This window comes from Cervus canadensis, chromosome 18, assembly GCF_019320065.1.
Source record: "Cervus canadensis isolate Bull #8, Minnesota chromosome 18, ASM1932006v1, whole genome shotgun sequence".
In the NCBI taxonomy this organism is placed as follows: Eukaryota; Metazoa; Chordata; class Mammalia; order Artiodactyla; family Cervidae; genus Cervus; species Cervus canadensis.
Genome location: NC_057403.1, coordinates 16140604 through 16154691, shown reverse-complemented (window position 1 = coordinate 16154691; position 14088 = coordinate 16140604). Strand labels below are relative to the sequence as shown.

The window sequence follows — 14088 nt, the reverse complement described above, 5'->3', positions numbered from 1 at the left end:
AAAAGAATATTTTAAAAAGAATGTGTATATATATGTATATATGAATATATACATATGTGTGTGTGCTAAGTCGCTTCAGTCATGTCCAACTCTTTGTGACCCCATGGACTGTAGTCTGTAGCCCACCAGGTTCCTCTGTCCATGGGATTCTCTAGGCAAGAATACTGGAGTGGGTTGCCATTTCCTCCTCAGGGCATCTTTCCAACCCAGGGATTGAACCCGTGTCTCTTACCTCTCTTGCACTGGCAGGGGGGTGCGTTCCCACTGGAGCCACCTGGGCAGTTATCTGTAAGTAACTAACTAACACAAGACTGTAAACCAACTTTACTTCAATTTAAAAAGAAAAAAGGGGAAAAAAATACTACATGATACCACTTGTGAAATTCCAAAAATAGTTGAACTTGTAGAAACAGAGATTCAAAAAGTGGTTGCCAGGGGCTAGGGTTGGAGGAAATAGGGAAAAGTTGGTAAAAGAGTACAAACTTTCAGTTATATGAGGAATAGGGTCTGAGGATCTAATGTATAATATGTTGACTATCACTGATAATACTGTGTTGTATAACTGCAATTTGCTAAGAGAATAGAGGGGCTTCCCAGGCGGCGCTAGTGGTAAAGAACCCATCTGCCAAAACAAGAGACATAAGAGACACAGGTTCAATCCCTGGGTCGGGAAGATCCCCTGGAGGAGGGCATGGCAACCCGCTTCAGTATTCTTGCCGGGAGAATCCCACGGACAGAGGAGCCTGGCGGGCTACGGTCCATAGAATCACAAAGACTCGGACACGACTGAAACAACTTGGTATGTATGCACACAAGAGAGTAGAACTTGTGTTCTCACCAGAAAAAGGAAAAAAGGTACACGTGTAAGGTGGTAAATAAATGTGCTAGTTAACACAGTGGTAGGAGTCCTTCTACAATATATATGTGTATCAGATCTTCACGTTGTACACTTTAAATATGTTGCAATTTTGTCAATTACACCTCACTAAAACTGGAAAAGAAGTGGCCTGCAGCATGAGTTTAGCTGGCTCAAAACATATCTCACCCATGTCCCACACACCCTTTGTATACAAGTCCATTTAATAAATTTTTTGCACCAAGAGAAAAAAGAAACCCTAGCAGACACTAACACAATATCTGACACATACAAAATAGACTGTATTTAAAAATCACCCTGATAAGCTGCAGTTTGAATTCATAAAGACTTCATTTTATTGTCTTTAATGGAAACAAGTCTTTATTGTCACTTTTAATATCAGAAAAATGAAACTCTTAAAATTCTGTTTATAATAAATTCATATCCGTGCTATGGCTATCTTTTTTTAATATTTAAATATTTATTTATTTGGCCGCCTCAGGTCTTCCCTGGTGGTGTTGTTCAGTTGCCCAGTCATGTCCGACTCTTTGCAACCCCATGGACTGCTGCATGCCAGATCTCTCTGCCCCTCACCATCTCCCAAAGTTTGCCCAAGTTCATGTCCATTGCATCAGCGATGGCTCAGTGGTAAAGAGGCACTGAGTGGCTTCCTGGATGGCTCAGTGGTAAAGAATCTGCCTGCTGCCAATGCAGGAGACGTGTGTTCTATCCCTGGATCAGGAAGATCCCCTGGAGAAGGAAATGGCAATCCACTCCAGTATTCTTGCCTGGGGAATCCCATGGACAGCGAATCTGGCAGGCTATAGTCCGTGTGTCCAGAGTTGGACACGACTGAAGCAACTTAGCAGCACGCACCCCTCCAGCCTGTTGTGGCACACGAGCTCCGGAGCTCGCGGGCAGTAGTTGAGGCATGTGGGCTTAGCTGCTTCCTGGCCTGTGGGATCTTAGTTCCCTCACCAGGGATTGAACCCTTGCCCCTGCATTGCAAGGTGGATTCTCAACCACTGGACCAGGGAAGTCCCTTTTTTAAAAATGACATTTCTTTTTTAAAAAATATTTATTTGGCTGCATCAGGTCTCAGTTGTGGCCTGTGGGATCTAGTTCCCTGACCAAGGACTGAACCCAGGCCCTGCTTTGGGAGCATAGGGTCTTAGCCACTGGACCACCAGGAAGTCCTTGGCCATGTTAAGTCAAAGGCCCTTTATCATTAAATATGTGATTTTAAACTTTACTCAAATTGAATCTATAATCCTTATGACTTCCCTACAAGGCCTTCATTTTAAATACTTATCTGGCTGCACCGGGTTTAGTTGCAGCACACTAGATCCTCAATTTTCGTTGCAGCTTGTGGGATCTTTAGTAGCAACATGTGAACTCTTAGTTGCAGCACGTGGGATCCAGTTCCCTGACCAAGAATCAAAGCCAGGCCTCTGCATCGTGAACACAGTGTCTCAGCCATTGGACTGCCAGGGAGGTCCCAAGCCTCAATTTTAAAGGGGAGGAAATGGAGGCCCAGAAAATGGAGGAGATTTGGCCAGGATCTCAAAGTCAGTGGCTGAACCCAAGCTAGAATTAATGCTCCCAGGAGGAAAAGGGGAGTGTTTGTGTTCCTCCTGCACGCTGGCCATGATTCTGTCACTTTGCCTATGATCCTCCTCCTGGAGTACCCTGCTCACTTCACAGCGAGCACTGCACATTGCCTGCCCCTCCCCTCCGCCTGCCACCCCTCTTCAGCTCTTTCACAACCCCACAACCCTCATGGACCACAAGACAAGGCAGATATGCAACTCTGTGACTTTATTTGGCCCTGTGAAAAGGGAGGGGGGTGTTGGTCTGGTCCAGCTAGATCCTTAGCCCCTGAAGGCAAACATGAGGCCTAAGAGGATGCCCCAAGGACTCCAACAAGGGGTCCCTGCACCAGTAAACAGAGCCTTCTCTATGATGTTGATGACCTCGGTCACTCTGATGCTCCCAATATGGTGAAAATGGGCTAAAACACTGGTATGTTCACGAGCACAGCCCATGAGGAGGAAGGTGGTATTGAGAGACCCTGCAAGGAAGAGAGGGGGCAGTCAGGGACACTTTCAAAATGCAAGTGCCTTGCCCCTCCTTCCAGACACCCCTCACCAACCAGGACACCTGCTCGCCCCCCAAAGACCCGGCATCAGGCACCTTCCCCCTGTTCCCCTTGGAATTCTGTACCACGAGCCCCAGCATCTCTCCGAGTCCCACCCACCTCCCTCAGGGATGGAAAGGCAGCAGGCCTGGAGCAGGCATCTGAGGAAGAAAGTCTGTGTCCTCTCACCTGCCTGGAATTTCACTGTGGAACTGTAACACTTAGTAGCATCTCTGGGGCAAGACTCAGTGGAGACAAAATTTGGGAGGCAGCTCTTTGAGTGCTCGCCCACACAAGTTGGGCAACTGTGGGAAGAAAATGCTAAAGTCTTGGGAGTCCTGGCCTTGAGCTGCAATATAGCCTCCATGTTGGTGAGGTTATTGCAGAGATAGGTCCGGCAGACCCGGCTATAGGAGGCGATGGACAATCCAGGTGGCGAAACCAGGTAGGAGACTTGCGGGGGATAAGATGAGGCTGGGCTGCAGCCTTTAAAACCCAGGATTCCCCTTCTGGTCCCTGTGGAGCAGAAGATTGGAGAGCTCTGATCAGCATCGTTGACCACACCCAGTCCGACCTCCCACCCCACCCCACCCCACTCCACCCCACCCTGCCCTTGCTGCTCGCTCTGCCCCACCACCAGCTTTGCATCTCCCCTACTGTCCACTTGCTGCTCAGATCTCCCAGGTTTTATCTGCCTCTCCTCACCCCTCTCTCCACGGGAGGAGCCCCTCTGCTCCTCTCTCCCGTGTGTCCCAAACTTGTCTTCTCTCCCACCTCCATTCTGCCCTCTTATCCAGCCCACAGCGCAACCAGCTGGGTCCTGCCCCTCTCCTGCTGGTGTCTGGACGTTGTTCCCAAAGATATGACAGGGATAAATATCTGGAACCGAAGTCCAGAGTCCCTGGGTGCTGGGAAGGGAGGTAGGGGTCAGAAGAGCAAGCCAGAACAATGTAGCAAAGTCGCCCCCACCCACCTGCCTCGATGAACACCAGGGTCTCCTCACAGCCCTCATTGAGTTTACACACCATGCTCCTCAATAGAAACCACTGCCATTTATGGAGATCTACAGCTCTGAAGAGTGAAGATTTTGCTTCATAGCACAGAAGAGCTTCAGCCCCTAAAGAGAGAATCTTTATCCGGTCAACTGCTCCTCACATTGCCTTCTCACCCCTTGAGCCGCCAATCAAGAGTTCAGCCTCCACAGATCTTGTCCCCCGAGGGACCCAGAGACGCAGCTTTCCCTCCCCCAGCGACAGGAATCCAGGCCCCCCCATCCTCCCCAGCCAAGAGGGTCCCGAGGCATCCAGCCCCACAGGACATACAAGGCAGAGAGGAAATGGCCCCCAGGAGACAGAGCAGCTGCATGGGGCTGAGATGCTGGGGTCCCATGGTCCTGTGTTTGGGTTGATTCTGGAACCAGTTTCAATCTAGGTCTCAAAACTCTGTTCTTGTTGGCCTTTAGATCACTGTTTCTGAAGCAGAAAGTTGATTATCAGTTCCTGTGACATAGGCTTCCTGAGACCTTCAGGGACACAGGTCTTCATCTCCATGGTCTTTCCTCCAGCCTAACCTGAACCCACCCCGTGAGCTTCTTGAATCCTGAGTCTCGCTCTCCTGCTTAGTTCCTAATGTTGGAAATGGTGCTGAGCAGAGAAAGCTGACTTATTCAAAGGATCACTATTTATACAGGATGTTCTCCATCCAGAGACAATGAGATCAGAACAACAACTGTGTGAATTACTGATGTATTACTAAGTAACCCCTGACTTGAAAAAGAAATGAGAAAGTATTTAGTACTGAATAATAGCAAACATGCTACATGTCTCACACACACACACACACACACACACGCATGTAAAATCTGATGAAAACTGAATAAGGTCTGTAATTTAATTAAAAGTGTTGTTGTTGTTGTTTAATCACTCAGTCATGTCAGATTCTTTTGCAATTCTATGGACTATAGATGGACAGGGAAGCCTGGTGTGCTGCAGTCCATGGGGTCGAAAGGAGTCGGACACGACCAAGTGACTGAACTGAACTGAACTAAACTGATGGACTATAGCGCCCCAGGCTCCTCTGGGGGAGGTGTCCACAGGATTTCACGGGCAAGAATACCAGAGGTTGCCATTTCCTTCTCCAAGGGATCTTCCTAACCGAGGGATCGAACCCACATTTCCTGCACTGCGGCGGGATTGTTTACCACTGAGCAACCAGAGAAGCCCCAAGAGTACTGTACCAATGTTAATTTCCTGCTCATTTACTACAGTCATACAAAATGTCCCTATGCGGAACCAGAAGAAGGGTTTTAGGGATTCTATACACAATTTTTGCAACTTCTTGTGAGCTAATAATCATTTCAAAATCAAAGTTTTTTTTAATTGGACAATGATTTCTAAATCAGCATTTAGAAGTAAATTTATAATTTAAGTACATTTATCAAGAAACAATAAGAATTATAAAATATGCTTATGAATTAACTCAAGAAGTTATACAAGGAACAACAAAGCAACCTCCCCAAAAAGGAATAAAAATGACCAGAAATCAACTAAATTGATTTAAAAAAAACTATTTACAAAAAACTATTACCAAAAACTAACATTCATTCTTTGACAATATTACTAAGATAATCCTCCAGCAAATCTACTCAAGAAAAAAAAAAAAGAGAGATGCAAATAAGATGCAGAATGAAAAATAGAAACTAAAAGACATTATATGTTCTAAGAATAATAAAACTGTCATTAACAACTCCATATTTGGGACTTCCCTGGTGGTCCAGGGGTTGAGAACCTGCCTTCCAATGCAGAAGACATAGGTTTGATCTCTGGCTAGGGAACTAAGACCCCACATGCCGCAGAGCTACTGAGCCCATGCGCTCTAGTGCCCAAGCACTACAACTAGAGAGAAGCCACAAAACGAAGAACCCTCATGTCGCAATGAAGACCCAATGCAGCCAAAAATAAATTTCTTGAAATATATATTTAAAAAACAAGCCTACACTTACAAACTTGAAATTTATATACTTTATAAGTGGATAAATTTCTAAAATAATATGAAATGCCAAAATGGTCATAAGAAGAATGTATGCAAAGTCTTAAACCAATAAGAATGGACAAAGATCTTGGGCAAATTGATTAGAAAAAGAGAGAAATTTAAGTAGAGAAATAGGCCAAGTATATGAAGAGGCAATTCTCAGTTCTCAGAAAAGCAAACCAGAAAGGCTAACAGGCACATGAAGAAACACTCATGCTCAACAATAATCACAGAAATGCAGTGTATTCAAATGAGCATCTACCAGACTGACAAGAGATCAGAAAGCTGGAAAAATATGAATGTTGGTAGGACTATGGGGCTGGAGAGGCCCTTGTGCATTGGTGCTCATGGGGTAGTTGTGGCCAGGGATAGGGTCCTCTTCTGGACCCTGAAGAATGGAGGTGCTAAGGGTTCTGATCAGTGTCTCAAGCCCAAAGTATCATTCATTGCAAGGAGAAGTCTGGCAGTACTTAGCCAAATTAGGTTTACAAATAGCTATTTCTGGTATATCCTAGGTACACAAAACAGAGATTTCCACCTTCAACTACAAAAGAACACATAAAAGGATGTGCCAGTATGGTGGGGATAGTGAGCTGAAGGCAACATGGGCATCTCTCCCTGAGACCAAGTGAACACGTAACACACAAGGGATGCATACCATGGAATAGCGTGCACTAGTTAGAAGCAACTGGTTAGCTGTACACATCACACACACATGGATGGATCATAAAAACACTGTGTTGATTATTTTTAATAATAAACAACTCAATGTCACTTGCATAAGTTAAAAACATCATGCACATAAAACACTGCACATCTTGCCAAGAACATACACAGACTAAAAGAGATATGCGTGTGCCATCTGAAATGAGCGCCTGTGGGACAGTTAGGGAAGAAAAGTGGGGAACTGGGGATTACTGGAAATAAATAAAATGCAGTAGGTAGTACAAAGTTCTTAAGATTTTGAACTCAAAGACAGACCAAGGTTGGAATCTTTACCTCTCCATTGACTAGCTGTGTGATCTTGTGCCTCTTATTGAACTCATTTATAAAACATATTAAAAATATATCTCATAGGCTCATTATTAAGATTATTAGCATAAAGTGCCAGGCAAGTGCTAAGCTCTCCAAAATGTTGCCTCTGCCCCCCATCTCTCTCTCTCCACTATCTAAAAGATCAAGGTCAATCTCTTTAGCTGGCATTCAAGCCTCCCACATACAGGCCACCCTTCATCCCTCAGATGGGCCCCAAACAACCTTTCCAATTTTGTCTAGTACTGCTTCCCTGCACAGCAGTCCAGATAGACGTCACTTCTGCCGCACTTTTCTGACCAGAATACCTGACCCAGGATGCGTAACCCAGAAATCTGCCGCAAACCAAGAAGCCAAGACCAGCAGAAAAGGTGGGACATGGGAAGGGGGGATGAAGGCAAAGGATAGAAGGAGTTGGACTGAGCAGGGGACAGGGCACACACCTGCCTGGAATGCAAAACCGCAGGCCCCAGCAATCTCGGTACAAGCACGGACACAAAAAGAAAAGACTGGAATAAAATCCTCAAGGAAAAAGGGTTGAAGTAGTGGTCAGAGAAGACACTATTCCTACAAGAGAAACCACACTGAGGAGAAGGAGCAAATTAATGGAACAGAAACTTGCAGGGAGACAGAGGATGAGCCGCAGAGAGAGCACAATTGGGAGTGGCAGAGAAATGAGGAATTGGGCACAAAGATCGGTTTCTGGGGTGGGGAGGAGGCTATCTGAGAGGCTCAAAGACAGAAAAGGAGACAGGGCGGGATGCATAGAGAAAAGGGGACAACACGGAGGATGCGGGTGGGGAAACCGTGAGATGGGTCTAATAAAGATGCACAGAGACGGCTACAATTGCAGTGTGGAGGCCAGAGAATGGGGTGAAATCCGGGAGGAAGATGAACACAGAGGGTGGAAAGGGTTAAAAAGAAAAATCACAGAAGTATCTCGGGAACCAAAGACAGGGATGGGAGGGGAAGGGGGACAGACTATCAGGGGATGAAGCACGTGGAGAAAGGGTTTCGAAAATCAGTAGGATGAACAGGCAAAGAGAGAGACTCCCGGAGAAGGAAAACGTCAAATTTAGGGAAATCAGCATGGGCATAGCCAATAAGAGACACAAGGAAAGGGTCACAACATTAGAAGGTGGGACCCGGGAGGGAAACAAGGATATCACAGGTAGGGGAACATAAAAGGAGAAGTGTAGATCTTGAGTTCGGGTAGTGGGAGAGAAGCGAAAAAACACACGGGCGTCCACGCAGTGCAAGGCCGCTCAAGCCAAGTCCTGGCCACCAAATGCTCCAGAGGCGGGGTGGTGCAGCGCAGGCCGGATGACGAGACTGCGCAAGCGCCAGTGCGTCCAGGTCAACGTTCGCGGGAGGGCGGGCCAGGCGGCCGTTCTTGGGGGCGGGGCCAGCCTTGTACTGGAACCGGTACTCGACGCCCCATTGGCTACCTCTCCCAAAAGAGGAAGAACAATTTGGGAAGGCAAATCACAAGGGGAAGGGATAAGTGCGAGACTCAACTCGACGCGCTATTGGCTGGATTGATAGTCCAGCACGAGGAGAAGCGGACGGAGGTAAAGGGGCGGGCCGTCATTGCAAGATCTTGAAGCGCATTGGTCGGTCGCCTTGGCGCAGGAGACGCCCCTTGAAGTTCATTGGTCCTTTTGAGAAGGGGCGGGAAAAGTGGCGCGAGCGCGGCCGTTTTTCATGCCACTGTCTCACCGCCTCCTTTCGCCTCCTCCAGATTGACTCTAACTGTGCTCCAGGCTGAGGTAACTCCGAACTGACGAGACGAACACGACCCTGCCCCTCTGTGTCTCTTCCACTCCCTCTCTTGCCCTGGATTCCCCGCCCCAGGCATCCCCTCGCCTCCCTGCTCGCGCTCCTCGCGCCCCGTTTGCCCTTTCCCCGCCCCGCGGACCCTGGGCGCGCTCCCCGAGCCCCGCCCCCTCCCTGAGACCCTGGAGCGGGGCGGGGCCGCGGACCCAGCGTTTGGGGGGGACAGCTCCAGAATGGGGTGCGCGCCAGGAACAGCTGAGTGGGGCGGTGGGGCGGGAGTGGCTCGAGATTACTTGTTGGTAGTCGGTGAAGGCGCGTGATGGCCCGGCGCAGCGACGTGCCAGGGTTTGCCTTAGTTTAGAAGGAGTGTGGGTGCAACAGAGGAATTTGGGCCGTGGAGAGGGGGGTCTTTGGGCCTAGATCAGGGCCTGGCACGTGGAAGGGGCTCAGTAAACCTTTGCTGAGGAAATGAAAATAATTCTTGAAAATGGGACAAGGGATTCTTGAAAATGATATATTTACTGGGGTGCAAGGGGGTCTGATTAAAAGGGCTGCAGGGGGAAGTTGAATTGCACGGCATACATGAGGGTTAAGGATTGAAAGGGGAGCATGAAAGCATGTGTGGGAATTGTATAACTGCAGGAGGGAAGGATGATAATTGTGGAAGAGGATGCCAGGAAAATCGTGGGAATGGGGTGGTGATGGAAAGGGGAGTGTAAGAACTGTTGTAGGGGGCATGAGAGTGCCTGAGTGTGCCCCAAACTGGTATTTGTGCTTGGGAAGGTAGAGGTGAGCAGAGAATAATGTTTGGATCGAAAGATACGTAAGAAAGGAACGAGGAGAGAGGTTCTTGGAGAGGAGGATGCCCCAGGAAGCGTGAAGAAGGGAGAGAGCCAGGGGAGAATCAAGGGTGACAGCTGAGTCCCGGGATGGGCAAAGTGGGAAAACCCTTTTGGTGTGGCCTCCCAGAGGCAATAAGGATAGTCAGGACAGGACCCATGTACGTGGCCACCCTGACCTTCCACTCCTGCCCCTAGATCCATGGACCCCAATGAAATGCATGCTGTCCACCACTGCCCTTCAGACTCTGCCACAGGGGGTGAAACCAGAGCCCCTCAGGGCATGGAACTTATCCCCAGGAGAGCTGTCAGTCGGTCTCCAACCTGTGCCCGTTGCCGCAACCACGGTGTCACTGCCCACCTCAAGGGCCACAAGCGCCTGTGCCTGTTTCAGGCTTGCGAGTGTCACAAATGTGTCCTCATCTTGTGAGTATGAGATCCAGAGAAGGGAGAGGATGGGCCTCATATAAAAGGTGGCTGATTTGACTGTTGACTCGCCACTTGCCCTCTTTTAGGGAGCGCCGAAGGGTCATGGCTGCCCAGGTGGCCTTGCGTAGGCAGCAGGAGGCACAGCTAAAGAGGCATCTAGCCGAGGGACTCATGAGAGGGGCAGCTCCTCCCAAAGCTCCCAGCCGTGTCAAGAAGGGAGTCACTCGACCAGGGGTCCACTGTAAGTGTCACTGGCTGTGGCCAGGGCAGGAATTTAGGCAGGAAAAGCCTAAGTAGGGAATAGGGCCCCAGTCCTGCCACTGAATTGATGTATGATTTTGGGCAAGGAGTTTCTGTTCTCTGGGCCTCGCCCTCCCCAACTGTAAAGCGTGATTAAGTGTTGGAAGGATGTAATGAGATCGGGGGGGTAGAAATGGGACAGAGGGAGATAAAAATTCAATATTGGGCTGGAGTGGGAGGCACACAGGAGAAAGAGCTCCCCAAAGCTCTCCCTGGTCCCTCACAGCTGGAAAGGAGAACATAGCACCCCAGCCTCAGACTCCCCATCATGTAGTTCCACTGGCATTGACACCTCCTGGAAAGGTAAGGAAGGCCTGTGCCAGTCCCACTGGCACAAGGTCCCCCTGGGCCCTGAGGGAGTGACTCCTGTCCTAGCCCCTGCCCAGATCCCTTCCTCTGTGCCCTCAGCACCTGGATTCTAGGTCCAGCCCTGACTTGCTGTGTAATCTTGGGCAAATCACTTCTATTCCATGGGCAAAATGATGGGGTGGGATTTTGCAGCCCTTCAAACTCGGAAGTTTTGAGGCCCCAATTCTATCCTAGAACATTCCTTCTCCAGCCTTGAACTTGACTCCAACCTGTGCTCCCTGCCCTTGCAGGAGAACTCTCGGGGCCCTCTGCTGCTCAGTCGTCCCCCAGAAGCCTTGCCTTTGCCCTGGACTCCAGTGCCTCCCGGCCCTTGGGGCCCTGGGCACTGGCTGCCTCCAGGCCTTTCCATGCCAACCCCAGTGGTGTGCCGCTTGCTGTGCCAAGAACCTGCTGTCCCTCTGCATCCTTTCCCTGGTAAGATGAATTCAACGTTAATTCAACAGATATTTGAATGACTGTGTACCACTGTGTCAGAAAGAGAAGAGCAAAAGGATACAGGGTAGGAAAAGGCAAGACAGAGCCATGACCTCTGAACACTATATACTCTGCATTCTCTTTTCCTCATTAGGTTTTGACCCTGGCACTGCCCTCCGGCTGCCCACTCATGGGCCTCTCCCAGCCTGCACAGGATCTCGCCCAATACTGACAGCTCCTCTTTCTGGAGAATCCCAAGGGCATTCTACCCTGCCCCGCACGTGAGTATGGAGGAAAAAAACGTGTTTATGATGTGCCTAACCCTGTGCTGGACACCATAGTAGATGATGAAGAAAAAGTCTTCAGACTACTGTGTGAGGCAGAGCTCTCCTAACTGGCTAGCTATGAATCTTTGTACAAGTATCTTTACTTCTCTGAGCCTGTTTTCTATTAGTAAATCAGAGACAGTACTACCTCTTGGTAATAATAAGAATTAGCAATAATATATGGAATACACTTAGCACAAGCCCTGACCTTAAACAAATAGTAGCTATTAAATCTGCTTAAACAGATAGGGTTGAACTGCCTGCTGACCTGAGGGGTGGGGGGACATGATGGTAAGAATTTCAGAGGCCTAGGAGAAAGGCCAGAGGTCATTAGACCTCTGTCTAAAGGTTGGCCAAGCTGCTCCTCAAGTTCCATGGGGTTTAAGGAACTAGGAGGAAAGAAAATCAGACACTGGTAGGGCAGGAACAATCATTCAAATCCCTCTAGGTGTTTTGCCCATCTTTTTTTAAACTGACACCAATTATTTCCCATAATCCTTACAGTAGCTCTGGGAGTAAGAAACTGAAAGATGTTTCCATTTCACAGAAAACAAAGCAGGGCAAACAGAGGGAGGGACTTGCCCAAAGCCACAAAACCTAATGACCACAGGCACTCACAATCCCAGTTCAGAACACAGCAAAATCCTGCTCCTCTTTTCATGTATACATGTCTGTCCATGAGTTTAATCCCCCTGGCATCTTTTCTCCTTATTTCCAGATGCTCAACTCTGATACTCCAGCCCTGTGGCACCCCAGACCCTCTTCTGCTACAGCCACAGGTCCTGAAAAAGAAGTGGAATCCAGGACCCTGGGAGGAAGTTCAGCTTGGGGAAGGGAAGAGTAGGGAATAATGAAGTAACTGGGGACAGGGAGCCTCTGGAGGGTGGGCAGAAGTAGGGATTCCCAGTCTGCATCTCTCCTTTGCAGGCCCCCGGACCCTCTCGCCTGACCTGGACCTCTGCCTCCTCAGAGCGGCAGCTGCAGCGGGAGGCAGCTGAGGCTCTTGTGGGACTGAAAGATTCATCTCAGGCTCCCCGCCTGACTCCTGGCCCCGCCAACCCTGCCTGGATCTCCCTGCTCCATCCTTGTGGCCCACCAGGTAACCTGTTCTCTAAAAGGAAAGGATGGAAAGGCATGACTGAGAAATGGAGGTACTGGAACAAGCAGGGACTAACCAAGGAGATCAGGAGATCAGCAAGTTGAAGATCCCAGGCCCCACGCTTTTCAACCTAGCCCCTTAGATTACAGTTGAGAGTTATTCAGTGAATTTATTTTTTTGTGTGCTCAAAAGCAAATGTCCAGTGCCCTGATGTCAAGGAAAGTGAGGCCCTGAGAGAGGCCTGAGAGCATATAGCAAGTCAGTGGCAAAGCCTGGTCTCCTCACTCCAGCCCAGGGCTTCTCTTGACCCACGGTGCCTGCTGAAGTCTGGAGAGGGACTGAGGAGGTATCAAGAGCCTGGCCTGGACCCTTGATAACTGCTTTTAAGGAGTTTCCTATTTGGCAACCTGCCTTTAAAGGCATCCTATTTGGAAAACCTGGATGCTTTCACAAAGTTTAGTGATAAACTTGGAGAGATCTAGAAGAATCTTGAGGCGTGAGAACCACCTGTGGGGACAGAAAGGGAAGGCTGAGATTTCTCCTGTCCAAAATGATGGGTTGGGCATGCAGCGCAGGTGAGGAAACTGGCCTGAAGGAACTGCTGAGACAGAAGCAGGTGAGTCTGGAAGGGCTTCTGATCATGGAAGTAAACAAGCAACCATACATGAAGGGGAACAAGGGAATATTTCTGAGCTAGGCAGGGATGTATTCAGAGACTCTGAGCTTTAGAAAGATAAGTATGGTGGCTGTGATGGAGGGGTTGGATGAGGCAAGACTAGAAGTAGTAAAATCGGTGAGGAGGAAGTGTTTGCTATAATCCAGGTGAACAAAGATGGGCCTGGAATAGATGGGGTAAAAAGGGAGGGTTTGCTGGGAGGGGAAATGGATGTGACCTGGTCTTGCCCTCTTCCTTCCTTCCTGTAGCTCCTGCTGGAGGAAGAGGATTCCAGCCTGTTGGGCCCTCTCTCCGGCCCAGCCCAGCACCTTCCGTGGCTCTGCATATTGGGCGACTGGGGTCCATTTCCCTCCTAAGCTAGAAGCCCAGAGGTGGAGGTCCCGGGAGGTAGGGGGCAGCAGCCTGTAGGCATTGCATATTTGGTATTTTACTCACAGATTTCTGCATGGAATTTAATGTAGCACACGCTTCAGGCTTTTTTTAAAGCTCTCAGGTGCTTTGTTAGCTTTTGGTTTCTTTTGTAGCATGGCCATTTCCTTAGCCAAAGGTGGATATTCTCTTACCTTCCTTGGGTCCTGGGACCTTTTCAAATCCCCAACAAAGAAAAAGTTGTGCAGTTTAAGCTAGCCAGTATCTAAATAGATTTCTGCATGAGTTCATGTTCCAGGGTATTCATTTGACATGTGATCCTGTATATACCTGTGCACTCATGTCTGCCTCCATGCATGTGAAAACAAGAGTATTTTTGTTTTGTATCTTGGTTTGTGTGGGTAAGCAAGAAATAAACCAGTGTTGTATTAAGCCA

The 14088-nt window shown here is 48.7% G+C and overlaps 2 protein-coding genes across 4 annotated transcripts; one reads left to right on the top strand and one right to left on the bottom strand.

The window, feature by feature from the left end:
• Window positions 1-2657: 2657 nt before the first annotated feature.
• LYPD4 (LY6/PLAUR domain containing 4) lies at window positions 2658-8422 on the bottom strand. Of its 3 annotated transcripts, none has more exons than XM_043435103.1 (6): window positions 8296-8422; window positions 7499-7639; window positions 4316-4465; window positions 3967-4110; window positions 3183-3509; window positions 2658-2927 (listed from the first exon to the last, which is right to left on the bottom strand). In XM_043435103.1, the coding sequence occupies exons 3-6, from the start codon at window positions 4380-4382 to the stop codon at window positions 2728-2730; spliced, it is 738 nt and encodes a 245-aa protein (XP_043291038.1). In that variant the 5' UTR covers window positions 4383-4465; window positions 7499-7639; window positions 8296-8422; the 3' UTR covers window positions 2658-2727. The 3 variants fall into 3 exon arrangements, with proteins under 3 accessions (XP_043291038.1, XP_043291039.1, XP_043291040.1); XM_043435104.1 differs by having other exon boundaries at window positions 7499-7622; window positions 8296-8389; XM_043435105.1 differs by lacking the exon at window positions 4316-4465 and having other exon boundaries at window positions 7499-7622; window positions 8296-8336.
• A 183-nt stretch (window positions 8423-8605) lies between these two features.
• DMRTC2 (DMRT like family C2) lies at window positions 8606-14088 on the top strand. Its single transcript, XM_043435067.1, has 9 exons — window positions 8606-8824; window positions 9869-10096; window positions 10186-10340; window positions 10626-10702; window positions 10999-11182; window positions 11337-11463; window positions 12227-12287; window positions 12436-12607; window positions 13532-14088. Exons 2-9 carry the CDS (start codon window positions 9873-9875, stop codon window positions 13642-13644), a joined length of 1113 nt encoding a protein of 370 aa, XP_043291002.1. The 5' UTR covers window positions 8606-8824; window positions 9869-9872; the 3' UTR covers window positions 13645-14088.

Coding starts and splice junctions, on each gene's coding strand:
- LYPD4 (XM_043435103.1), bottom strand. CDS start 4,382: ATGGGACCCCAGCATCTCAGCCCCATGCAGCTGCTCTGTCTCCTGGGG. Junction 3,510..3,966: donor CCTGGTGTTCATCGAGGCAG/GTGGGTGGGGGC, acceptor TCTGCTCCACAG/GGACCAGAAGGGGAATCCTG. Junction 2,928..3,182: donor CACAGTGAAATTCCAGGCAG/GTGAGAGGACAC, acceptor TCTTCCTTGCAG/GGTCTCTCAATACCACCTTC.
- DMRTC2 (XM_043435067.1), top strand. CDS start 9,873: ATGGACCCCAATGAAATGCATGCTGTCCACCACTGCCCTTCAGACTCT. Junction 11,183..11,336: donor CCCTCTGCATCCTTTCCCTG/GTAAGATGAATT, acceptor TTTCCTCATTAG/GTTTTGACCCTGGCACTGCC. Junction 12,608..13,531: donor CCATCCTTGTGGCCCACCAG/GTAACCTGTTCT, acceptor TCCTTCCTGTAG/CTCCTGCTGGAGGAAGAGGA.